Here is a 27,346-nt window from a genome sequence, read left to right as displayed (position 1 = left end):
ATGGGGGATGGGCTTTCTGCAGACCTTCTGCTGACCCGGAAGTGACTTTATGCTGACTCAGAAGTGACCATTTGCTGGCCCCGGAAGTGACATTTTCATGAACCAAACAAACAAGTTCACGAAATGGGGCAGGTTTGTGAAAGTTCGTGGTTCGTGAAACATGACGAACCATGAACCGCATGGTTCTTTTTTTTCTGGTTTGTGCCCATCTCTAGTTATAACAATATTCTATAAAGGAAATTTCTTTCGAGGTTGACCCTACAAAATGCTTCCATGTTATGCACGGAATTAATATTTATATTAAATAAAGCAATACAAAGTTTATCTTCTTGGCCACTTAAAAAAATAAACGTAGATGTTTTTAAGGACAAATTATTAGGGGTCCTGCATAATTTAGACTGAAGAAAATTAAGTCCATTTTCCTATGATATTTTATTTGCTGCCCTGACATGTGTGGCCCAGGCTAGCCTGATCTCATCAGATCTCAGAAGCTAAGCAGAGTCAGCTCTGGTTAGTACTTGGATGGGAGACCACCAAGGAAGTCCAAGGTCATTATGCAGAGGCAGGCAATGGCAAACCACCTCTGAACGTCTCTTGCCTTGAAAATCCCATGGGAGGTTGCCATAAATCAGCATGTTACACACACATTTGATATTGCCTTTGAGCAAATAAAAAGCATGCATGCAATATCCTCTATTAGCATTGGCAGTATAGAACTGAGAACCTCAGTGGCTTCATTCATCATCTGATGTGTTTTCCTATTAATTAAAAAAAAATCCTGGTCTGTCTGTTAGACACACAAAGATGCTGTTATAACAAGTCCAAGCATTGGTGGTGGTAGTGGTGATTACATCTGCTGCATTTGAATGGTGTATCAAATATATTATTTATTATATGATCACAATGTTTGCCATGGTGCCTAGCAATATCAAGAGAAAAAAAGATTAGCAAACAAGGGCCGTTGCTGCTCCACTTACATAAAATGAAATCAGACAGTGACCTAGCACTGTGATTGGTTGAACATTTTGGAAAGACAACCTCTTAGACCAACCCTCTTCGGTGGCAGTAACTCTACTGACTATACAGTTCTGCCCCTGGCAGTTCCGTATCTGTGAAGCCACTCACGCTTCCTTCTCTCTGACTTCCGTGAAGTCTAAGCCAGAGAGTTGGGTACCAGGGCTTTTTTTCAGCTGGAACATGGTGGAACGGAGTTCTGGCACCTCTTGAAAATGGTCACATGGCCGGTGGCCCCGCCCCCTGATCTCCAGACAGAGGGGAGTTTAGATTGCCCTCTGCGCCACTGCGCAGAGGGCAATCTAAACGCCCCTCTGTCTGGAGATCAGGGGGCGGGGCCACCGGCCATGTGACCATTTTTGCCGAGGGCAATTTAAACTTTAAAAAACTCCCTCCTTGTTCCAGCTGACTCAAAGTGATGTCATTGTGCGGTCCTGAGTTCCACCCCCTCTTTTCCTAGAAAAAAAGCCCTGTTGGGTACCATAATGTGAACAGTATGACTAAAAGTGGTGTGTGTGTATTGTGTTTGGTTGGTGTTATTACTGGCATTGTATTGATCTTGCTGGGCTGTAATTCCCCAAGAAGAGGGCAGAAGCCTGGGTTCCAGTTGCTTCAAATTGGAAGGATTGTGGCAAAGGACTTTATTATTTGGTGGAATCCGACAAGTTGAACCGTTTACTTTCAGTGGTTTTCAAAGACATTGTTGGTTGAAAGTTCTGTATGGTTGCACTTAGGAGTTTAGTTAAAGAAAAGAAAAATTGTTGGATTGAAGGAATTGTTAAAAGGTTGGGGGGGGGAGGTTTTTTCCCTTAACTTACGTGTGTGTGAAAGTTTGCTTCCTCAATTAGCCCCTTAGAACTCACACAAAAAGAAGTTTCAATAACAAAAGCCAGATTTGAATGTGTCCAAATATAGAATTCAGATTCATTATAACAACAACGAATGGAACATTTTGGATTTCAAGTTTAGTTAATATCTAAATGCATATTCCTAGGCATGAGCTAGAGAGGCCCAGAAAAAAGCTTTGGCTGACTGCCAGCAATCAGGGAATCTGGAAGACAAGATTCTGCATGTCTTTAGGAAATGTTTTTAGGAAATCAACACAGTGGCCGATTCCAGACGGCCCTCCCCATGTCGAAACGGAAAACGCGATATTTCGCGTTTTCTGCGCAACAACGCGCAACGTTTCAGCATGGGGAGGGCTGTCTGGAATTGGCCAGTATTTACAATTTATTAGTTGATTCCAAGCATTTGTATCTTGCAATTCTCTACCAAAATCTGTCCTTTAGACACCTTACAAGAAGATAAAACAAGGCGTACAGTTGAAACAATACAAATATAAAATAAACCGCAGAATTCCGAAGGCTTATACCCTAGCAAAACCTTAAAACAATTTGAAAACTGCAATAGACAAATGGTAAAATATCACAACATGGTATCCCCAAATATCTTGAAATGTCTGAAAAACCAGTGAGTCTAGCAACATAAAGGAGCCAATAGGGAGAAAAACCTGGCAGAAAACACGTAACAAAACATCTCTTCGGTGACCCAATAAAGCTTCTCGGAGCCAGGAGTCAACTTGATGCCTTTTGGTTTACATATCTACTCTGTGATAGATTTAATGAGAGTCTGCATTTAATTTGTACATGCACTATTGGGGTGGCAGTCAGTAAACGCAATTAAAGAACATATTACGCTCGTGCACATATACAAGGGTAGAAAAAGTGATTGTAAATTATGGAGCCATTATTTTTAATTGTTGATAAAGAAATGGTGGCAAACTCCAAGATGAATTGCTCTCAGTATTCATCTAGGTTTGTTTTTTTAAAAACATGCTAAGTCAGCTTGGAGTCAAATCGCCTTGCATGAAAATTCACAACATACAGTAAATGATTATTGAAAAGGGGGGAAAGGTTGCTTTACCATGGCATGTGCTTTCACTCAATGCACAACTATTATAATAATCCAGAAAACAGGCTGTTCTGCAAGTGTTACCTTTTTGACAGGTTATAATTTTCTTCTGCAGCTGAAAGGACAAATCGTTGAGATGTTCGGCTTGCCAGTATTTTAGAAACACCTTTCTGGTTCCTACCTAAAATGCAAAACAACAAGGAAGCTGCCAGCAGGAAAAACAAGGTCAAATGGATGACATGCAGATGATGGCAGAAAGACGGCACAGACGATGTTCAAAACATTGTGCATCGTGTCCTGCCACAGCCTCCCTCTCGATCTACATATCCCCTGCCTCCACGATCTGTCCCACTTTCCCAAGAATCTGCCATGGTACAACCTCCCAACAGAGCGAACAGCAAACTGGAGAAGGGCTGGGCCAGTGGCCTCAGGGTGTGGTTAAACACTGCCTCCCCCAGCACTGAAAGTTTCCTGCATAGCATATACTTTGGCTCACATCCAACTGTACCAAAAGAACAGATCCACAGAGGGGTTTATGCATCATCCCAGTGGCTACAGTCAGCAGTATTTATTCCTTAACGGTGTCCTTGAATCACTAGATGCACTCTTTAATTGTTTCTGTTAATTCTACAAGGAAAGCAAAGCACTGCCTCACATCTGAAGCCACGGCAAACCGCTCCACTCCGATGATGAGCTAGCTGACTCCTTACTGACAGGAGATGGCAATATGTACATGTACAGTGCATGGAGGGGCACACTGTTCTCCTCAACAAGGATTCTTGCCAATATAAAAGCCCTCTTCCTATACTATAAGAGCCCCATGGTGCAGTGTGGTAAGCTGCAGTACTGCAGCCCAAGCTCTGCTCACGACCTGAGTTCAATCCCAGGGTTTCTTGCAGCTGAGGCTGGGGTGGGGCAGCTTCAGGACTGCTCCTGGCCCCACGCACGCACATCCAGACTGCAGGGCGGCTGGGCCGGAGGGCTGGGAGGCATGGCGGGTGGCTGAAGAGGCGCGCATGCATCCTCCCAGCCCTCCCCCTCCGTTGCTCTGTGCGTCGCCCTGGACACATGCCACACCTGGCCCACGGCTGCTGCTCCTGGCCGGGGGCACGTGTTGGCGGCGGCAGCAGCAGTGCAGGAGAGCTGAGAGGATGCAGTAGCTGTGGGCCAGGCATGGCAGGCGGCTGGGGTGGTGTGTGGGCAGCTTCCTATCTCTCCTGGTCAGCCACCCATGCACTGCCGCTGCCCCTGGCGCCCTCTCCAGCGCCTCAGCACTGGAGGCGGTCACCGGGCTTGGCTCAATGGAGGCGCTGGCCCTGATCTTGGTGGAAGCCGGGTTCAAATAGCCAGCTCAAGGTTGACTCAGCCTTCCATCCTTCCGAGTCTGGTAAAATGAGTACCCATTTTCCTGGGGGTAGTGTAGATGACTGGGGAAGGCAATGGCAAACCACCCCGTAAAAAGTCTGCCAAGAAAATGTCGCAATGTGACGTCCCACCATGGGTCAGTAATGACTCGCTGCTTGCACAGGGGACTACCTTTACCTTTTATCTTCCTATACTCATACAATAATGTGCAGTTTTGAGACTCTGTGTGTGTGTGTGTGTGCGCGTGTGTGTGTGTGTGTGTGTGTGTGTGAGAGAGAGAGAGAGAGAGAGAGAGAGAGAGAGAGAGAGAGAGAATACATACAAATACACATTTACAGAGCATGAAGATAGCAGAGCAAAAAGGAAAAGATTTCTCTAGGCCGTTTTCTCTCACACAAATTTCTCTTGCGGTCTTATAGTGAATCAGGCCATTGGTCCACCCAGGGGGGTATTGCCTCCTCAGACTGGCAGCAGCTCTCCAGGGCCTCAGGTCTTTCACGTCATCTCCTGCCTGATCCTTTTAACTGAAGATGTCAAGGACTGAACTTGGAACCTTCCGCATGTCGAGCAGATGCTCTGCCACTGAGCCAGGGCCCCTTCCATTGGGGTACTATACATCTTCCTGTTCCATGAAACTGTATTCTTTGCTCTCCCCTCTCCCACAACAATCCTTTGAACAGTACATGACTTCTACTCCAGATTCACCACCTCCACCAGTCTCAAGCTAGAAGAAAACAAGAAGCTGTGGGACTCCAGTGCTGCTGTCATGCTCTCAGTTCTTTGAGGGAATGTCTCTTCTCTGCTGATTAGGGTTGCCAGGTCCCCTGGAGCCCAAACAGGGGGTTTGCCAGGTCCCTTTACTCCCTTGGCGGGAAATTGGGAGCCTGACACTCACCTTGCTGCTCAGGGTGTTTTCTTTCTCGCGTGTGCGCCCCCGGCTTGTGCAATGACGTCACTTCCGGAAGTGATGTCATCGCACGGTGGTCAAAGTCTGGCCGGGATCGCTCCTGCACTCAACCAAGGGCCGGGGTGGGCCCTGCAGGGCACGATTCTCCCCAAAATGGGCCTGCGGTGGATGCAGGAGTGCGCGGTGCAGCTTGGGGGGGGCATGCTGCCAGCTAAGTAAGTGGGCTCGGGGGTGGAACGGTGGGAGCAAGGGATCCCCTGCCCTCCCCCCCGGGGGAATGGTAACCTTACTGCTGATAGAGTCTAAGACACCAAGCAGATGTGCTGGCTCAAGCATCAGCAGCATGCTGGCATTGTGGAACCGGGGACTAGGCTGCTCTCACCTCCTGACAAACGCCCCTGAGACCATGCCTGATTTGAGAGCTACAGCCATTCTCATTTGCAATGTGTACAAGTATGTGAAAGGTGCCCTAGGCAGCATTATAAAGCAGGGGATCAAAATCCAGAGGAAGAGTTGACAGATTTTTCTTTCTTTAGAAAATTTCTATGCTGCCTCCCCTTGAAGAGGCTTGCAGCTATATTAGAGCCAAAGTAAATGTTATGGCAGCCAGGGCTTTTTTTCAGGGGGAATGCAGGGGAACGGAGTTCCGGAACCTCTTGAAAATGGTCACATGGCTGGTGGCCCCACCCCCTGATCTCCAGACAGAGGGGAGCGGAGATTGCCCTCAAGGGCAATCTCAACTCCTCTCTGTCTGGAGATCAGGGGGGCAGGGCCACCAGCCATGTGACCATTTTCTCCGCGGGCAACCCACTGAATTCCACCACCTCTTTCCCCAGAAAAAAAGCCCTGATGGCGGCCATGTGTACAACCATTTTAGCGGAAATGTTATCCGTTTAAAAATTGCTGCACGGACCCATGTGGTGGTGGCACCATGCTACCTTGTTCCCCATACCGCACCTTTTCAAGTACCTAAACAATTGCGGGGGGTGGGGGGCGTTTCAGCATTTGAAAAGGCACAGGGGAAAACAAGACGGTATGATTCCACCATGCCAGCAATTTTTTTTTATTTTATATTTTTTTCCAACATTAACAAAATGTAAACTTTTAACATCAAATGAGCGATCTATATAACAACATTTAAGATATTGAGCTAAACAACCTGATACACAGATTTTTATACCATATACAATTAATATAAAAGAAAATCCTTATTTTTTTGGTCCTGAGTTGTCACTTGTAGCATAGTTGGTTACATATTCAAGAAATTGGGACCATTTTTCTATATATGAAGACTGATAATTGGGATTATTCATAGATGTTATCTGATCAGTTATTTTCTCCATTATCAACAAGTCCCAAACCTTCAGCAACCACTGTTTGACAATAGGGATCTTGTCTATCTTGCAGTTTTGAGCGAATCCAGTCTTAGCTGCTGACAACAATAAAGAAACAAGATCTTGGCCGTTTTCACACTGCTTACCAGCCACGGAACATCACACCAAGCTCCCGGAACGGCAGTGTCTTCCTGGTGCGATTTTGCGCAAGAAGTTCTCACGCGAAAATGTGCCAGGAAGACGCTATTGTTCCAGGAGCTTGGCACTATGTTCCATGGCCAGTAATCAGTGTGAAAATGGCCCTTTTCTCAGTTTTGAAACACCATTATCGTTCCATTAGCTGAGCAAGATAGTTTCAGGACATTTGTCTATTTTGTATCCTGTGATCTTTTCTATAACTTCTAGAATTTTATTCCAATGCCAGCAATTTTTAAACAGCAAAATTGTCCTCTGAAACGGCTGCCATAAAGTTTAGTTTGGCCTTTAGCATTCTAGCTTAGTGACCTTAGATATACTATGTGTTGTACAGAAGGAGTGGCAACATTCAGGGGTATCATTCTTGGGGACTTGAGTTGTTTATTTAACACTAGGATGTACTAAACAGAGCTCATTTCGAGGGGGAATGCGCAGGAACGCAGTTCTGGCAGTTCCCCAAAGAGGTCACATGTCAGATGGCCCTGCCCACCTGACTCGCAGCCATTTTGGGCCCATTTCAGCCTGGATTGGGGCCGAAATGGACCAGATTGGGCCTCTGATGGGTGGTGGATCACTCTCCTGTTCAACCCGATCCTGACCAGTTTGGGCCCCTTTTTGGCCATTTTCAGCCCCCTTTTGCCAGTTTGGGCCCAATTTTGGCCCTGAATGGCCAGGATTGGGTCCAAAACAGCCAGGATAGGTGATGTCAGGGGGTGTGGCATATGTCATACCAATGACACTTCCGGTGATGGCACGCGGCATGGCATATGCTAATGAGTTATGCTAATGAGTTTCTCCAGCTCTTTTTCTACAAAATGACCCCTGGTACTAAATGAAGGCAAACGATTAACTGGGGTCTATCAACACGTTTCAAAGCACCTCCAGAAACTAGTGTGAACAAATTCCGCATATATATTCCCAGTAGCAACACCTCTTCCAATATCTTCCAGCAATTGATGCAAGCAATTAAAAACATATTAGTCTAAAGTACTGCAAGGTGCACACAACACTAGACGTAGATGCTTATGAAAATTAATACTAAAAATTGGAGCATTTTTAGTATGATGAAGACAATCGGGTGTCTTGATATCGACAGAATTTTGGAAATTGCAGTCAGCCTTCATTTGTATTTTCATTCTCATCCCAATTTTTTTTTTAGTTTGCCAAATACGGAAAGTAAAAACAGATTAAAATCTGCTCTGAAGTACTGTTTCATTTCGGGACTATGAAATACGCGCAACAGACTGGAGTAATGTCACTCTGACTTTTCGTAGTAGAAAGCCATCTGTGAATTCCAGCCCTGGCTCTTCTAATTAGGGAAAAAACCACCCTTGTTTTAAATGTTATGTTTCAAAGTGACAGATTTCTAGCAATTAAATAAAATTTTCACTGACGACTTCTTCAGTGATTGTGTTCTTGTTTCTTGGGGAAAGGAGATGTTCCTTAGATAGTTGCGAGGGAGGCAGAACCGAAGGCATTCTGAAATACAAAATGGCTGCTGAGATTCAGAAGGTGTAGGTGGTGTGGAGGCTGCGGTAGCACACACCCAGAGAACCTCTGAATAACGTTTGGGGGAGTACTCAGTCATGCTTTCAAAATAGCAGTTTGCGAGGGGAATAATATGAAATGTCCCACTTAGTGACCCATATCTTCCTAGGATATTAATGAATCCTGAAGAGACAGGAAGACACAAGAACATTTGTCCTGTGGAGGTATTAGTTAGCACTCGCCCTTGACTTGGCAGCTTTGTTTCTAGGCTGCAGACACACCCACTCATGCACACTTTTTATTCATACGCTGGTGGGCCTTGAATCCAGGGTTGCCAATTTCCAAGTGAGGCCTAGAGATCTCCCAGAATTAACTGATCTTCAGACAACAGAGATCTATCCCCTTAGAGAAAATGGTACCTTTTGAAGTTGAGCTCTATAGCATTATACCATGCTGAGGTAATTCCCCTTCCAAAACCCTCCCCTCCCCATACTCCACCCCTAAATCTCTAAGAATTTCCTAACTTGGAATAGGCAACCCTAGCTGTGAAGCTGGGGAGAGTGAATCTCCACGTTGCCTAAGGATGCTTCCTTCTCTCCTCTGGCTGCAGCCAAACAGCAACATGTGGGAAGCTGGGCATGTGGGAAACTAGGCAACTTTGCAACACTTATTACTTTCCCTTTTAATTGCAGCCTTGCAGCACAACCCAGAAAGACAGGGGAATACATACAGATGCCTCAGGCCTTGGGCAACTGAGCCTCTGGAAAGATAAGGACCGTTCCTCAGTTGCTTATTAGGGGTGTGCACGGAGAAAATTTTCATTATAACTTTGGATTAGGGAACCCCCGGTTCCCACCTTTCACCCCCTGCCACCACTTACTTGGCTGGTGGGGGGAAAGGGGGGGAATGTGCCTCTCAGGTGCATCCCGGGGCCAGTGTGACGTCACTGATGTCATCGTGCCATCCCAAAAACACTCCCAGGCTTCACTGTGGACCCATTAGGGCCCAAAGGGACCAAATCAGGCCCATTTGGTACCCAAATCAGCCCGCAGCGAAGCATGTGCGTGCCCCCCAGACTTGCACGATGACAGCACTTCCTGGAAGTGCCATCATTGCACCGGCACGAGGAGAGTCCACAAACATCAGGAAGGTAAGTGCTGGGTTCCCTCCCCTCCCGCTGGGAGGATAAGGGGACCTGACAACCCTACTTTGGATCCAGGCTTCAGTGGGGAAATTTTTACTGTGATTGCTTATTTCCAGGTAGGATAATACCGGTTTGGATTCAAATCTGTGTTTTTGCAGTGGTTCTGAGGCCCTGAGACCATTATTTTCCATAGGGAATGTATACAAGGATCTCGGGCAGCTGTTTATAAAGATGATAGCACCAAATTTGTACAGAAAGCAGTGCTCCTTCTAATCCAAAGCCCCCGTAAGTTCCAAGGGCTTTACAGACCCCCCCCCCCAAATAGGTCTCTCCCTGTGCAACTGCAGTTCTCTCTACTGATTCCTAAAATGGCCATCACGCAGCAGCCAGCAGGAGAGCTCCAGCCAGCCACTGGCATCTACAAAAACAAAGCCCTATCTGTACCCATTTAATTTCCCCCACTCTTATAGTGACATTCCACTGAAAACTCAGCATTTGCCATCCTTCCTTGTTGTGTTTTGTTGTTGATTTCCTTTCAGAAAGTGAGGAAGGCTTCTGTCATAGGACTCCCCCCACACACACCCTGTCAGTCTGCCATTGTTTTTATGGGGAACTCTTTTTCAACGGACTGGAGTTACTGTTTTTGAACCAAATGACACCAAAATTGCAGTGAAGCTTCTTCTGCCTGTCTACCAAAGAATCCCCAAGTTTCAAGAAAATCGACATCCATTTTACAGTTCTTTCTGGTGGTTCCTAAAACAGTCACCAAGCAGCAGCCAGCAGGACAGTCCCAGCTGGACCAAAGCATTATAAAAAAACAACACTTGCATTCATTTCATTTTCCTACTTCTACATTTCTGCTGAAAACTGCATTTGCCATCCTCCCTTGTTGTGGCCTTCTATTTGTTTTCTTTCACAGTGAGGTACCCCCACCCAATTTGCCATTATTCCCTATAGGGGACTATAAGGGGGGAGCTGGAGTCATTGTTTTTCAACCAAATGTCATCAAAACTGTAGCTGAACTTCTTCTTCCTATCCATCAAAGAACCCCTACGTTTCAAGTAAATTGGATAAAGGGTTTACATTCTACAGGCCCCTGAACAATGCTCATCCCCGGTCATTGCAATTGCACTCCGTTATTCAACAACAAGGGCCAGTGGTACATCACTGAACCATAATCTGAGTTGAGATTTGAATAAAGATGAGACAAATAAAATAGACAAACAGTTATTTTCAGAGGATTATTTTGTCCACAAACCTGCCATCCTTGTAAATTACTTTGCTGGAGAACTGCACGGCACTTCTCCTCAGCAGACATCTTTTTCTTCTCTCCCAACATCATATTGGTCAAATCCTTGTATCTGTAAACATCAACCCAGGAGCACTGCTCAGGTATGGAGAATAAAGACATTGTCCAAACTTGCAGGTTACATATTCATTCCAGGGCTCTATGAACAAGGCTATTTTTATACCCAGAATAGATTGCATCTGATAGGCACAGTATTTTTCTCAGGCCAGTTAGTTGCTTGCTAGACTTTACTGAATTTGCACCCACTTATTCTAGCTCCCCCTCCACCAACGGGCTGTCAAAGTAACTAAAATATAATATAAATGCTCCTAGATGAGGGTCCTCAACTGCATCTAGGTCAGGGTGGGCACAATGAAGGGAGGGGGCAGCTGCCAATTTCTTGCCATCTGTACTTGTCTGTCAGGCACAAAAAAGCTGTCAAACAAGGAAGAGGGCTCTCACATCTTTACTAACAGTCTCAACATTTTAAAAACTTAGTATTTGGGGGTAAGCATGCAGGACGATAAACACATTCATGCATATGGCAGATAAAAGCAAAAATGTATATTCTGAAAATTTCAAGCCAATATTTGGAAAAATAACTTTTTTTTTGCTATCCTGGGACATAGAAGTCCCAGGAAAATTTACCTTAATAAGAAGTCTGCAAAGGAGAGGCGAACTGGGTAGCCATGACGTATGATTTTTACCATCTCTAAGACCCCGATGTATTGCAGCTGAGCAGACACGTAAAAATGATCAAAAGTATCAGGTGACTTGGAATGGTTGGGTTTGATGCAATGAACCGTGTGGGCAGTACAGTTCTGAAGCTTTCCAACAATCTCTGTGAGCGATTTCTAAGGAGGAGGGAAAAATCAGACTTTTACTGAAGAAGAACAGGTCATGAGAGCAGGTGACCCAGAGCAGAAAGTAACATAAGCTTTTGTTAAAAGTTTTAGACCCTTTTCATTTTCCATTTTAACCTCGTTAAGTGTTAATAATATAACATAATAATATTTGATTTATACATTGCCCTTCAGGACAACTTAACACCCACTCAGAGTGGTTTACAAAGTGTGTTGTTATTATTCTCATGACAATCCCCCTGTGGGGTGGGTGGGGCTGAAAGAACTCTGAGAGAGCTGTGACTGACTCAAGGTCACCCAGCTGGCTTCAAGCAGAGGAGTGGGGAATCTAACCTGGTTCTCCAGATTAGAGTACTGCCACTCTTAACCACTATACCAAACTGGTTGTTGCCTCAACTTTGTGTAAAGTGATGTGGGGGCAATGGTTTCAAATAGCATTTATATCTGTTTATGAACCCCTATGTGCTGTGCTCATTTCAAACAGCATTTTCTGGGGCTGCAAGTAGCTACTCTCCCCCCACCCAGCCACCAGGGCTTTTGCAGTTTTTTTTTTTTAAAGTACAAGAATATTGTTAGAGTGCTATAGCACTGTAGCAATAGGTGCAGCAGGTTCTCTGAATTCCCAATTACATCTCTAGTCCTTTCTCTTATGGAAATACAAAGAAAAAGATACTTGATTTATACATTGCCTTTCTTCTTGGTAGATTCCCAAAGCAGCTTATATCAGTGTCTTCTCTATCTTATCCTCACAACAACCTCGTGAGTTAATTTAGGCCAAAAGGATGTGACTGGCCCAAAGTCACCCATGGCAGAGTTGAAATTCGAACCTGGGCCTCCCCGATCATAGTCTGACACTCTAACCACTATGCAAGGCATATCTCCGCAAGGGAAGAAGTTAGAGGCTTACTTTTTAAAAAATTAAAACGGGGAATTCTGAGAACTTGCTACACCTATCATTACAACCCTATAGTGCTAATCAGTATCCTTTCAAAAAACTGTGCTGGAAATGGCAGGAAAATAAAAAAGGTGGCACTGAGAAAGCACCACCAACATTTCAAACAGTGCACTGCAGTGAATCGGAAATGCACACAACACTTGAGAATGGGAGAAAGGGTCTCTCCAAAAAATGGGCTTAACCGCGCCCCCCCCCCCCACTGCAAACAGGACACAGGCGGCTTTGTTTGAAAAGGTTAAGAAAACATTAACAAGCAGCAAACTAGTTGTGTCTGAAATGGCACAAAAACTGCTCTAGCGACTAGCAGCAAAAGTGGTTTACAAAGCCTTTATGAAAAGGGCTTAGTATTGTTTTCTGCTGAGATCTTAGCCCTGTTCACAAGTGTAATGGAATAAGGCAGGAACAACTGGGGGAGATGGTGGGAAATAGCCTTGGATAGTTATGATGATGGAGAGCGCAAGTGGAGTCTCTCAGGGCCAAGCTACACATGACGAATGACACTTGAACGGCAAGTGGATTGAGTGGAGGGCAAGAGAACAGGGAGAAATACACTTACCATTCAAGTGTCATTCGTCATGTGTAGCTTGGCCCTCAGGCTACACCCAGGCTGGGAACCAGCCTGCATCTCTGTATGTCTGGCTGCCTTTTACAGCCCGGTGTGAACGCCATTGCTCTGGTCTGTCTGTCTGTTGGGTGAGGGTATGGTGGGTTCTGAAGGTTGAGAACCACGAGCTCTGATTGGTTCATCAACCTTGGGGTCCACATGGGTGAACTTCAGAAGAAGTGCTGTCCCTTAGTCTGGGCATGTGTCATGTGTGAGAGGTGAGATCTGGTGTGCAAGTGCTCCCACTTCTGGTTCAGCCACAGCCAGAGCCATGGATCTTGTAAGACTCCTTTAGCTAGGAACTTTTCCCCTGATTCCTTTTATTTTCTTACAGTGTCTCTACATGTCACTAAGTACCTACAGGCTCACAAGTGAACCTCATTTCATGTGTCCCTCCTCCAACTTCCCATGCATTCACACACACAGTTGCACTTCAATTTGCTCCCCATGAGCATATTCACGCATTCAATATCAGTTCCTTCTCAATTGCTAAAAGTACCCCACCTCCCACATCCATTCATTGAAATGCAGATCTTGACAGTGTCTCACACCTTAAAGAAATGCAAATTGGCAAGTCAAAGGAGCCTTGAAAACAGAGCTGGACTCAATTGGAGATACAATCACACAAAGGGAGCTCCCGTGAAAGTGGTGTGCGCATGCACCGAGCAAGAACAGCCTGCACATGAATGGAGGACGACACATAAAATCCTGCACTTGAACATCCCCAGGTAATTTGCAATGTGTAGAGAAACTGTTGGACAGTATTTTTGCATTAGAGTTTGTGCCTGTTAGATAATAAAGTTATTTAATTTGAGAAGCCGTGCCTTGATTCCTGTTACCATTCTCTGTGCTACTGAGTAAAAATCCTGTATGACTGTTTCTTCCGGGCAGTTATGGAAAGCAGGGGGGCATCCCATCTCAGGGGGCCAAATATCCCAGCAGTGGTGATGGTGCTACTGAAGAAACTGTACAGAAAGACAGGCATGATCCTTTACAAGAAGTTACAGTAAACGCACTTATAGTCTTTTCTGAAAGACGTCTTGAATAATATTCATGTTACATAGATCCAGAGGAGTTAGCCGTGTTAGTCTGTAGTAGTAAAATCGAAAGGAGTCCAGTAGCACCTTTAAGACTAACCAACTTTACTGTAGCATAAGCTTTCGAGAATCACAGTTTTCTTCAGATGAATCTTACAAAGAGAACTGTGATTCTCGAAAGCTTATGCTACAGTAAAGTTGGTTAGTCTTAAAGGTGCTACTGGACTCTTTTCGATTCATGTTACATGCAACATATGTACAGCTGAATGTGCGGTACAAACTCCACACTTGCCAACTCTTTTCAGTCATGCATTCTGAGGTACATGCATTGAATGTAACATGAGAATTGCTCAACACAAGTATTTTTAAAAATCAAGTTTACACTGCACAAATTGTGCATGCATTCACTGTGACTTGTGAACAAGGCCATATAGGCACTGGTCTTTGGTTTCAATTGCAAAGTGAACGCATATTGCCTCTTTCTTACAAATGGATGTACATACATTCACGCAGGAAGTATGTGTGCTCCTTGTAACATGTAAACATGTGCTTCTGACCTAAAAGCACATGTGACTTTGCTCAGCATGTGGCCTTTCTGCGTATCCCTGCAAACCGGGGGGGGGGGGGGGTAACATTTGCAGATCTCTTCTATATTTTGGTATTCAAGGGAACATTTACTAACCCTAAGCTGCATTGCCACAGTGGTGGGGTCTCCTCGTTCCAGACGCTGAAGAAACGTGGAAGTCCCTTTTTTTCTTAGCAGCTGTGAAAAAGAAGTGGACACAGAAGCACTTTATTTTCAATAATTAGCAAAGTAATAGAACATGGAAAAGAGTGGGGGGAAGTAGGTCGGTCATACTGTATTTGCAAGGAGCAGGGGGCCACGAATACGCAAAGGGCAACAGCCATGTCAGGCCACAGCAGAGCTGCAGATCGTATAGAACTGGAAGTTAGGTTAAAGACAAAGATTGCTTTTGGATGAACCTTGTAAGAACAAATTTTGAAACATGGGCCGTTTCCACACGGCTTACCTTCCTTGGGAACGACCCGGGACATCGCGCAAAAACTGCGGAAGATCGTGTTTTCTTGCGTGAAATTTGCACGACATGGCGCAAATCTCGCGTGAGAAAATGCGAACTTCCGCATTTTTTGCGCGATGTTCCGGGTCGTTCCAAGGGAAGGTAAGCCGTGTGGAAACGGCCCTGGTTTTAGGTGCCCCCCCCCCCAGAATATGACAGTCTTCCAGGGATAAACCATCAGGGGCTGATTACCTGAGACATTAAACCTCGGTTAGCTTGGGGTGGGGGGAGTGGGGAAATTCCCCTCCCTCCCTCTGACCATTTAAAACTTATCGAAGGAAGAGACAGAGTGGGTAAGAAGAGGAATCCGTCTCCTCTTGCTCATCTGTGTGGGTCTTTCTCTTCTTAGAGCCCTGTACACAAGTCGCAGTGAAAGGCGTGTATAATTGCTTTTTCTTTGTACGCACATTGACTCATTCTTGTGCTACACTCAATGCATATACAGTTGAAGGTGCAAGTTAAACCCCACCTTTATCCAAGCACTGGTCCCAGGTTTCACTTGTAAAGTGAACATGAATTGTTTTCCTTCTTACAAAGAAGCGTACCGGCCTCCAAAGTCACTTGAGTACAGGGCTCTTGTCTGCCTGCATTCCTGGGAAGTTGGGCTATGAGTGAAATCGTCAGATGCATCGGACGAAAAGAACTGGGGCTCTTGAAAGATTATGCTACAGTAAAGTTGGTTAGTCTTAAAGGTGCTACTGGACTCTCTACTATTTTGCTCCTACAGATGAACATGGTTAACGCCTCTGGATCCATGACAAGTGGGTAAGAGAGACATTTCAATTAACGCAAGTATAGCCAGGGCATGATGGCTCAGTTTGCTGAGCTTAGAGTGGGAAGGGGTGCTTGACTAGCCCCCGTTACTTACTTTCCACCATTAAAATGGTGGTAAGCCAGATTTATAGAAGGGCAATCAATGTTTCCTTACATACTGAACAACTGGATTGGTTTTTCTTAGGTTCAGGTAGACCTTCCCCTATACTCACTTTCAGAGTGCAGCGAAAATTATTGAGCATTCTGGCCGCATAGGGGAAGAATATTTCAACTTCTATAAGGAGACAATATTCTAACTTCTTACTTTACTGATTTCCGTGTATTTCTTTGCTTCTCTACTTGTGAACGCTCCTGAGTTTTTACTATTGAACAAGGCCGCTTTGGAGCCCTTCATCTTAAAAGAATGATATGGTGAGACCAGGGATCCCGTCTGGGTCAGCTTGGATTGGAAGAGTTGATGGAGGACCACGTTTTCACTCGCTGAGAAACACAAAGCAGAACCAGTTAAGAATTGTACTGTTAAAACACAGGCGAGGAAATGAGAGCCAAGCTACAAGTGACGCCGGACACAGGTAGGACACTTGTCAGCTTCCCTCAAGTTTTGATGGGAAATGTAGGCATCCTGGTATTACAGCTATAATGGCAGCTCTCCATTACAGCTGCCAGACCAGGATGCCTACATTTCCCATCAAAACTTGAGGGAAGCTGACAAGTGTCCAACCTGTGTCAGGCCTCACTTGTAGCTTGGCCCTCAGATGCACAGCGGGAGCTGACCATAAAGCAACAGGATGTCCAAGCGCCAGTCTGAAATGTCCTGTGAATTAGATCCCCTTTTATGCAGTTCTAGTTATTTGAGGTGTGCTTAGTTTCCGTTTCATGCAATTAGCTTGCATTTATTCATAGCTGCCATCCATCAGAATCCTCTCTATGTACTCAAGTAAAAAATGGCCATCAGCTTGGCAGAGAACTCAAAGCATTCTAATGTCACAGGATAGTTTCAGGTGGGTGGCCGTGTTGGTCTGCAGAGCAAGCATCACCTTAAAGACAGAGCAGATTTCTAGACTATAAGCTTTCAAGAGTCACAGCTCTCTTCGTCAGGTATCTGATACCTTCGTCAGGTATCGAGCTGTGACCCTCGAAAGCTCATACCCTGGAAATCTTGGTCTTTAAGGACTTACTGAAACCAAATGTCACAGGAAAAACGCATTACTGAACATTTTCTTCTGGTTGTTTCCCACATTATTAAGGAAGTACCCTTATGTTCTTTATAGGAATATATCATTTAATGGCATGGAAGCAATAGAAAAGGAATATATATCTGATCAGAACTGAAAAGTAATGGAAAAAATAATAGTATTCAAAGTGGTGAAGCGCAGAGCAGCAGGAGCTCATAATCCAGCCACTTGGGCAGCACATGGACAAGTAACACCAGAAGTGGGTGAGATGTGGCAGAGATGGCTCTGCCCAGATGCAACCCACCTCAGCTCTACGGCCCATGTTTGCACATTGCTCACCTTCCTAAACCAGTTTTATTCCTTTGCTTTAGAAAAGGATTGCTCTCTCCTTCTTCCTAAGAAAGCCGGCATTTTCTGTAAGTCTCAGGAAGAGATGGTCATTGGCACAATGCTAGATTATAACTAGTCTTTGCTTTCAGCCAACCATTAGCACCTCATCCAGGGGTCATTTTGTAGAAAAAGAGCTGGTGGAACTCATTAGCACAACTCATTAGCACAACTCAATAGCATATGCCACGTCCCTTGACACCATCAGAAGTGTGTCATTAGCATGACTGATTTGCATATGCCACACCCCCTGACATCCCCTATCCTGGCTGTTTTGGACCCAATCCTGGCCATTCAGGGCCAAAATTGGGCCCAAAATGGCAAAAGGGACTGAAAATGGCCCAAAAGGGGCCCAAAATGGTCAGGATCAGGCTGCTGCTGAGTGGGAGAGTGAGCGTCAGAGGCCTGATCCAGGCCATTTCGGCCCCAATCCAGGCTGAAACAGGCCCAAAATGGCTGAGTCAGGTGGGCGGGGCCACCTGACATGTGACCTCTTTGGGGAACTGCCGGAACTGCATTCCTGTGCGTTCCCCCTCGAAATGAGCCCTGGTCTTGTCTAAGCCAGTTGCCAAGGTTCCATAACACCTGGATGTCACACTCCCACATGACAGAGAAATGGAGACCGGTGGAGTAATGAAGAGACAAAAAAGGTTTGATTTCCATGACTCCTGTGGTCCTACTGGATCAACTAAGAAATCTGCACACTGCAGGACTCAACCTGCCCTTTACCCAAGAGAAAGTGCTGCTAGGCTTAGAGAGCAAGTTTCACCAACATTCCAGCACTGCCCTGCCTTCCTGCCTGTACCTTCTTGCACATAAGATCCTGTACTTAGTTGCGACTCCTTTACAATGGACTGCACCATCTTCTGAAAGGGACCCTGCAAAGGTGTATCTGTCTCATGAATGCATGCAGGAGCTGCCTCACTCTGAACCAGACCACTGGTCTGCCAAGTTCAGTATTGTCTACTCTGGCAGCAGCTTTCCAGGGACTCAGGCAGAGGTGCGTCACATCACCTATTGCCAGATCCTTTTTAACTGGAGGTGCCGGGGATTGAACCTGGGGCCTTCAGCGGATGCCGTACCGTTGAGCACCTGCCCCTCACTCACGCTCTAGTTCTCTGCAGGCACTTCCTCAGGCACCTGCTCCGTGCTTCAGGAAAGTAGGTGGGGCCGTTATGAAGGCAGAGCAATTTTGTGGGGAGATCGAGGTGGGTAGTCGTGTTAGTCTGTCTGTAGCAGTGGAAAAGAGCAAGAGTCCAGTAGCACCTGTAAGACTCACAAAATTAGTGGTAGGGTATGAGCTTCCGTGAGCCACAGCTCACTTCTTCAGATACTTCGCATCTGAAGAAGTGAGCCGTGACTCATGAAAGCTCATAATCTAATTTTGTGAGTCTTATAGGTGCTACTGGACTCTTGCTCTTTTCCAATTTTGTGTGTGTTATCCTGCCTTAGCTGCCCTTGGTAATCTTCTCTGTGTGTTTCACCCCTCCCTGGCTGTTTTCTGTATATTTGTTTATCTATCTTCTCCTTATAGTTGTGTATATATATTACCCCTCTTTGTTCTTCTGTGTCTCTGTGTGTGTTATCTCCCCATTTCCCCTTTCTGTGTGTGTATCTCTGATTTATCACTCCCTTTTCCCATTGCTCATTCTATATGTGTATTATGTCCCCTTTGGCTTCTTCTGTGTGTTTGTTTATATTCTCCATCCTCCTTCCTCTTGTGTTTATAGGTATGTTTGGCTCCTACAGCAGCTATTCTGTAGTGGCACCCTCCACCCTGCCTTAAAATCCCAAAGGTGTCCACAAGTTGGGGACCCTTGTTTTAGGGCTAGTTGTCAGATCCTTCCACATATACCCAACTCAGGTTGATTGACGTTTTGCTAGGAGTGGCATTTGCTGAAGTTACTTTAAAGAATAGGCCTCCAGTGAAGACTAACTCTTCTATTAATAACCTTCTGCATTAATAACCATTCACTAATAACCTTAGTCTTACTTTCTTCATTTTCATTAGAAGCTACACAAGGGCTTTTACTCAGGAGCTGCTTGTATCATATACATTATTGGGCACGTTCAACCTGCAAAGGCAGGGGTGAAAAAAGGCAGCCCAGCCTCAGGTGCTTTTATGCAACGCAAGTGGATGTTGGAAATACCATGTCTTGTGTACAGAGAAGGCAGAAGACACAGAATACCTGCAGGGGGCAGCAAGTCTGACAGTTAGATAGATGCCAAGATGGGATCCTTCTTTCCTCCTCTCTTCTGTCCTTCTTGCATGTCTCCAGATAGGTATTCTTAGTCTACTTCCTGCTTCTTCCCGGAAGTCCTGCCTCCTCTCTCCCAGTTTTGTGAGGTAGTTAGTATCTAGTCTGTTTCTCTGCTTTCTATCAAAGTTGTAGTTCCTGAATAAACTCTCTTCATTCATTCCTAATCAGACTCAAGATCATTCCTAAGATACACCAGAGCCTACAGTGGAGACCCTTCATTTAGACACTGACCTGGGCCGTTTCCACACTACTCACCTTCGTCCGGAACGCTGCGGAACGTCACAAAAAAAATCCGGAAGATAGTGTCTTCTCGCACAACTTTTGTGCGATATTGTGCAAAACTCGCATGAGAAGATGCTATCTTCCGCGTTTTTTTCGCGACATTCCGCAGCGTTCCAGATGAAGGTGAGTAGTGTGGAAACGGCCCTGGTTTTCTGATTTCAGGCATCTGTGTATGATGACACCATTATGCACATGGCCATGTTAATATTTTCATGCTCTCTGAGGAGGGCAGAGATGTTAAGTTTTGTCATGGCCAAAATTGTAACAAAGGACCAAAATTTTAGGGGTTGAATCCAGTGGTGATTTTTCTACCAGAGGAAAGGAGAAGGCAATTTTGCCAATTCCTCCCTCCCACTGTAGATTCTCATCTTGGCTGCAATCCTAATGATGCTTTCCTAGGAGCAAGTCTCATTGAATGACATGGGATTTGCTTCTGAGCAAACCTGTTTAGGATTGCTCCCCTTTGTCTCTGTCCCTCAGGAGTAGCGTTTGGAAAGCTCTCTAGCCTGCAGTGAGAAGAGGAACTGGTGGAAATCACTCCTCTTTTTCTGCTGAAAAGTGAGTTTTGTTTTGTGAATGGAAAAAAAACCCTTTGGATTCCACTCTGTTAAGATTCTCATGAATCGTAACAAATACATCCATTTATCTGTCACTTTTTAGCGACTATCATTCCAATTAAAATGTCGTTTCTCTATACTAACTGCCATATTAACTATAAATTAAAAATCATTCTTAATTTTATTTTTGAAAACAGCTTTACACTTCCAGATTTGATTTAGCAACAGAAAGCAGGTTTCTAGATCTCATGACTGCAAAGATAAATCTGAACATTTCCATTGTACATCCCAGTGCTGCTGAGTTTTTTTTCAGTTTATAACAGAAGCATAATATTTATGCCAGTTGTCTAAGGGATGACATTTTACTAAATTATGCTAATAATTAACATAGTAGAGACACATTTTTCAAAACACGACAACAACAATAAAACATACTTACTTTTCATGACAAAGAGAAGGCTTCGAGACAGAGAATCTTTGTTTTTATTAATAGCGCCAATAACGTCGTAAGTTACCTGTAATTACATTTTGTGGAAAAATTATTTGGGAAAATCAAAGTTACTTTTTTGCCAAGTTGTAAGAGCCTTAACAATATACATGCAAAAAAGCCTACCGGTTTTAATTCTCAACTTAACTAATTATTTTGGATTGGTCTTCTAGTTGTATTATCTGTTTTGTGGAACATATGTATGTATGTAATGCAACGTAATATTGAATTACATATATTTTATTGGAATGCACCAGATTTCTTATTTCCTAGTAGAACAAAGAGTATAGAAAGCTTTTTCCTATGACTAAGGACAGCTACAAATCCTTCCCAGTTGGTGAGGGCTCAAGGATTGGAATCACAGACTTGTGTTAAGTTAATCATGGACTAAATCATACTTATCATTTGTACAGTTCTGGCAGTTGCATTGCTCTGACCGGGGTGGCTCAGTCTAGCCTGACTCTACTTAGCTTCCAAGATCTGACAAGATCAGGCTAGTCTGGATCATCCAGGTCAGAGCTATTTTATTTTTGCTCAGCTATTAATTATAAAGCGTAAGAAATGGATCATTTCAATTGGATCATTTCAATGAGAGCCAGTTTGGTGTAGTGGCTAAGAACGGCAGGACTCTAATCTGGAGAGCCGGGTTTGATTCCCCACTCCTCCACAAAGCCAGCTGGGTGACCTTGGGTCTATCACAGCTCTCTCAGAGCTCTCTCAGCCGCACCCACCTCACAGGATGTTTTGTTGTGGGGATAATAGTAACATGCTTTGTAAACCGCTCTGGGTGGGCATTAAGTGGTCCTGAAGGGCGGTGTATAAATCAAATGTTGTTGTTAATAATAATAATAATATTTGGCACCATTAGCAAGATTATGACACAGCTACATCCAAGTAGTTTTTCCATCCCCTTTTTTTGTCTTTATTGACTGGCCCCCGCATCAGATCGGGGAACTTACCCGCCCCGCAAAATGTATCACAGTGAACGCAGGGCCTTGATCTTTAGAGGTGATGTTGCCATTGCCATCTTTGGTGGAGGAATAAACAGATTTGGCACTGGAGGTGTCCAGGTAGGACTGGAGGCGTTTCAAAAGACTCTTTTCTCCTGACCAGGCAGACTGGCTCTCTTCATCTAGCATCGACAAAAACCCAGAAGGTTTCTGAAAGGAAAAAGATGAATGATCTTATTTGTTTTTAATCTTATATTTCCTCGGGTTTTATAGAATCTCCCTTTCTGTGCAGCAAAACAGATTTTTTCCCCCTGATTATTAAGAAAAATATTAATACACAAAGTAGTCGGTTCTCACTATTAGTGATGCGTCAATTTTCAACTAACATAGCAAAATTCATGACTCACTACGAACATCCCAGGCATTGCTCCTTAAATCGTGAGGAAGGAAACATGTTCTTCCTTGAGGGGAAGTGTCCATATTGACAAGTTGTGAGACCAATAAATATAAGTGCAATTCATTTTGATGGCAATCAGGGAAGGCTTTGAGCAACATACAATCATGGGCAGAAAGGCATTGGTTTCCATTTCCATAGTATCCCTTTTTACACATTACCATGAACATATACATTACTATATACAATCTACATGTATGTGCAGGGCTTTCTCTCTGTCTGGAGATCAGGGGGCGGGGCTACCAGCCATGTGACCTTTTTCTCTGAGGGCAACCCACTGAGTTCCACCACCTCTTTTCCCAGAAAAAAAGCCCTGTGTATGTGCATATATTTGTTTGTAAGAAAGAGGCAGCATGTGTTCACAAAAGAGACCAGAGACCAGTACCAGGGAATATGTGAGGTTCCAATCACATTCAGCTGTACGTGCATTGAATTTAACATGAGAATTATGCAATACACATCTTTTAAAAAAAATTAAGTCCACACTGTACACAGATTGTCCGTGCGTTCGCTGTAACTTGTAAACAGGGCTTCTCTGTATCTTGAAGCACGACAGTTCTGGAATCCTCAGTGCAGAATTTGTTTCCTCTTTAAATATGCAGTTTCGGAGACTGTTCTGCTCTGTGTCCAAAAATTAGAGCACATAGCTGGGGTCTGCAACATACCTGAAGGAAGAAATCCAGGACCTCTGCATTGTTAGTAGGAGCATATGCTGTTTCCATAGTAACCCCTTCTTGTTTACAATCTGCTTGCTCCTGCAGGAAAAGCACTTCATGGATATATTGGTGAAGTTTCTCATTCGTCATGTTGACACACAGCTGTTGTAAGAAAGGGGGGGGGGGAATGGGATGCCAAGCGCAATAAGGGTAGTTAATATTAAGAGTTATTCTGTTCGTAACGTTCATACTATGTTGGGATGCTTGAACACCTGCCGGTTCTGCTCATATTCTGCTCTATGGCAGTGATCAGGGAGCCAATTTTACTCTGAGCAGTTCAGTTGTTTGTAAGCAAATGGAGCTGTTCTCTGGGTTACTGTTCGCATATTCAAGCAATACAGCAGTGCAGCCAGCAGTATTTCGTGCATGCACATTCTCACACTGCTGGAAGTGAGTCTGAATTTCTCACACCCCCCTCACAGACCTGTCAGCACTGCTCACTGCCCAGCAGTCAACAGGGTTGCCAACCTCCAGGTGGTGCCTGAAGATCTCCCAGAATTTCAATGGATCTATTCTTCAGATGAAAAAAAAGTTCTCCTAGAGAAAATGGCTGCTTTGGAGGGTGGATTTATGGCATTATTAGGTCCCCCCTCCCCAACCCCTCCCTTATCAGGATCCACCTCTAAAATCTCCAGGAATTTCCCAACCTAGAGTTGGCAATCCTAGCAGTCAACTATATAAATAAAAGGTGAACATATTAGTCAGTTATTGATTATAAACTCTGTATACTGTTGAGTATTTGTTTAAGTACATGCCATCATCAACGTTGTTATTATTGTGTAGATCCCTTTGCATACAACTCTGTGGAAGTTGTAAACCCCCTCTCTCCCGCGTCATTTAAATAACCTGACCCACCCACCCATGACTGTGGGAGATAATCGATTTCACCTACTGAACAGATGAAAAAATGGATTGCAAGGCAGTAAGAAAAGAAACGCCAGCACCAAGTTACTGGGCAGCTACAAAGCTGTTCAGCACATGATGTCCAATGGCTGTGAGGCAAGAAGGTCCAGGGTTCAGCACCCTAGTAACTGTGATGGACAAAAACTGTACGCTTACCAGTTGAACATGTTCCCTACAAACTTCCCGATATCTCTAATTATAATAATCAAATTTAGAAGGCACTAAGGCCTGAATAACAAGGGCTAGCTTTCTGTCGTTCAGCTTCAGTTCGTGATTGCATGGGAGACCTCCAAAGAAGATCAGAATGGCCGTTTCCACACGGCTTACCTTCGTTCGTAAGGACCCAGAACATTGCACAAAAACCATGGAAGATCGCGTTTTCTCGCGTGAGATTTGTGTGAAGTTGCGCAATGTTGAGCAAATCTCGCACAAGAAAACGCGATCGTCCACGTTTTTTGCGTGCTGTTCTGGGTCCTTACGAACGAAGGTAAGCTGCGTGGAAACGGCCAATCTCTAAGCAGAGGTAGGCAAAGGCAAACCACCTCTGTTAGTCTCTTGCCTTGAAAACCCCAGCAGGGGTCACCATAAGTTGCATACAACTTGTCAGCACTTTCCACCACATAGCCAGCTTGCTCTTATCATTAAATGTTATCAAGCCAAGAAAGACCAGGGTTAGAAAGGCAAGTCATGGGGCAGGTTTCTGAAGGAATCCGCTCTGTGGGTGAAATCCACTGAAATGCACCCATGTACTAGTGATTAATGGCAGCAGGGTGTTCATATGTGAGCGGCTGAGATGCGTTTTGCATTTGGGATTGGATCAGGGAAAACAGCATACCTGATCTTAAATTGGTTCCTAATGGGGCCATTTTGGTTTTTTCTCACATTGAACAGCAATCCGGAACGACAATCCGAGCGCACATTCATCCTGTGCTGTGCCAGCTGCACTGGCTCCCAGTGGAGTTTTGGATCCAGTTCAAGGTGTTAACCTTGGTGTTTAAAGCCCTTCACAGACTGGGGCCTGCATACCTGTGGGACTGCCTCGTCCATTGCGTCCCCTGCAGGGTGTTGCGCTCTGCAGACAAGCAACTCCTGGTGGTCCCCGGCCCGAGGAACATCTGTCTGGCCTCAACCAGGACCAGGGCTTTTTCTGCCCTGGCCCCGGCCTGGTGGAATGCTCTCCCGCTGGAGATCCAGGCCCTGTGGGATTTGTTACAGTTCCGCAGGGCCTTTAAAATGGAGATGTTCCACCGGGCCTTTGGCTGAGTGCCAGCGGGTGTCCTCCTTCTTCCATCTAAGACCACCACTTCTTCTGGGGCTGCCCTCGGCCAGACTCCCAATATTTGATTAAATAGCCTGCTCCTGGACTATTTTAATGATTTTTAAAAAATTATTATTGATTTTATGTTTTTGCGATTTTAATGCATTTTTAATATTGTTAGCCAGTCTGAGCCCATCTGTGTGGAGGGCGGGGTATAAATCAAATCAAATAAATAAATAATAAATAAATAAGACCAAACCTTATGCTTGCTTTTTAAGGTTTGCTAAATACTTGGCAATGACAGCTCTTGCGATTGGTCAGGAAAAGTAACGCACCTGTTCAAAATTGTTCTCGGGGAATTCTTGAAAACCAAAGATATCCAATATTCCAATTGGAAGCACCTGGTCACTGAAATAAGGACACATGAAATAGGGCATGAGACAGTCGAAGGCATGGATTCAAAGACGCCATGATGACTAAACAAAACCTCCATTTCCAGAGGAAGAAACAGAATAGCAGTGATGGTGAACAGCAACAGGGGAGGTTTGGGCCTCTGTACCCACCATGCATTTTTTCGGGGGCATCTGTTTGGCCATTGTTTGAAAAAATGCTGGATCAGATGGACCATTGGTCTGTTGCAGCACAGCTGCTCTTACAGTCGTGCAATGTTTTGGTGGCAGGTTATCCAGTTGTAGCAGAGCAAGAGAGAGAAAGCTATGTTGGATCCCATGCCTCTTCCACTAAGCCTTCCTTCCCAAGGGAAAGACTTTCTGCAATGAAGAATGGCCTTTTCTGATACAGAAAGACTTCCACGGATGAAGAAAGTTTTGGAGGAAAACTTGTCGCAAGAGAATGATAGGATCCAACTCTACGAGTTTTGAGAGATGTGGCTTTAGCTTTGAAATAGATGTTAACAACTGAATGACAACTTGTGAGACAAAGACCGTTTTCACACTGCTTACCTTCCCTCACAACGACCCGGAACATCGTGCAAAAATCGTGGAAGATCACGTTTTCTCGTGCGAGATTTGCGCAATGTCGTGCAAATCTTGCGTGAGAAAACATGATCTTCCGTGTTTTTTGCACGATGTTCCGGGTCGTTGAGAGGGAAGGTAAGCAGTGGGAAAACAGCCACATTCTTTTTCCCTCTCAGTGCACCTCTCTGGTTCTTTCTTGAACTTTGCCATGCCCATTGATGGCATTATAAATGAATACTAGTAACTAATTGCCCATTGACCAGTACTGCTTCGAATCTTTCTTTCTCTGGCCCCAAATCCTTACTGTAATTGACCATTTAACTACTCACTTTTCCTTTTGTATATTCATTGGAGCTCCAAAGTGAAAAAGGACATTTCAGATCTTGCTGTATGGGGATGGGTATTTTATCATAGCTGGATTTTGATTGGATTATGGTTAGATTTCTCCTTCCAGCTCTTTGCAGAAGAGTAGCCATACCACAGAGCACAAAGGATCTTCACTTAGAGTCGCTCTACACGAGATGCCTTGGAGGCATGTTCATCAAGTGCAGAGAGACACAATGCTAGCTGGGAAGTGTAGTTTTAAAAGACAGAGCCAGCGATGATCACTCTTCAGCAGATTTGTTAATTTCATCTTCGCCTCCCCAAAGGCTCTGTCAACTTCACCTCTCTAGTCTAAAACTGTGTGGGATCGCAACCAGAGGTCAGTGAGGAATGGAAATGGGCTGGAGCTGCCTTCCAGAGTTGGGCTTGGATCTGGAGAGGATATAACAGGCTGAAGTTTCCCTTCTGGCCTTTCACAGCCCCTTCACACAGCTCCAGTGTACAGCAAAGCCTTTGCCCTGCCGCCAGCTCTGTCTTCTTAAACTACCCTTCTCAGCTACCATTGCATCTCCCGACATGTATTCTTCACGTGTCAGATGTCTCTTTTAGTGAGACTCATAGAAGCAACCATAGGTTCATATTTACTTACTTACTTAC

At 44.7% G+C, this 27,346-nt stretch overlaps 1 protein-coding gene across 1 annotated transcript in view; it reads right to left on the bottom strand.

The window, feature by feature from the left end:
* The window catches only part of MYO16 (myosin XVI), a 143,245-nt gene that overhangs the window by 27,825 nt on the left and 88,074 nt on the right, over positions 1 to 27,346 (bottom strand). The window contains exons 21-29 of the mRNA XM_054970913.1: positions 25,724 to 25,796; positions 23,177 to 23,329; positions 22,067 to 22,267; positions 21,060 to 21,135; positions 16,263 to 16,438; positions 14,788 to 14,868; positions 11,295 to 11,500; positions 10,617 to 10,719; positions 3,010 to 3,106 (exon numbers count right to left, since the gene is read on the bottom strand). Coding sequence (XP_054826888.1) covers positions 3,010 to 3,106; positions 10,617 to 10,719; positions 11,295 to 11,500; positions 14,788 to 14,868; positions 16,263 to 16,438; positions 21,060 to 21,135; positions 22,067 to 22,267; positions 23,177 to 23,329; positions 25,724 to 25,796 — 1,166 coding nt within the window. The remainder of the gene's footprint in view (positions 1 to 3,009; positions 3,107 to 10,616; positions 10,720 to 11,294; positions 11,501 to 14,787; positions 14,869 to 16,262; positions 16,439 to 21,059; positions 21,136 to 22,066; positions 22,268 to 23,176; positions 23,330 to 25,723; positions 25,797 to 27,346) is intronic.

This window comes from Eublepharis macularius, chromosome 1 (genome assembly GCF_028583425.1).
Source record: "Eublepharis macularius isolate TG4126 chromosome 1, MPM_Emac_v1.0, whole genome shotgun sequence".
Taxonomy (NCBI): domain Eukaryota; kingdom Metazoa; phylum Chordata; class Lepidosauria; order Squamata; family Eublepharidae; genus Eublepharis; species Eublepharis macularius.
The sequence above is the reverse complement of the archived record's forward strand: the minus strand, read 5'-3'. Positions and strand labels throughout refer to the sequence as shown.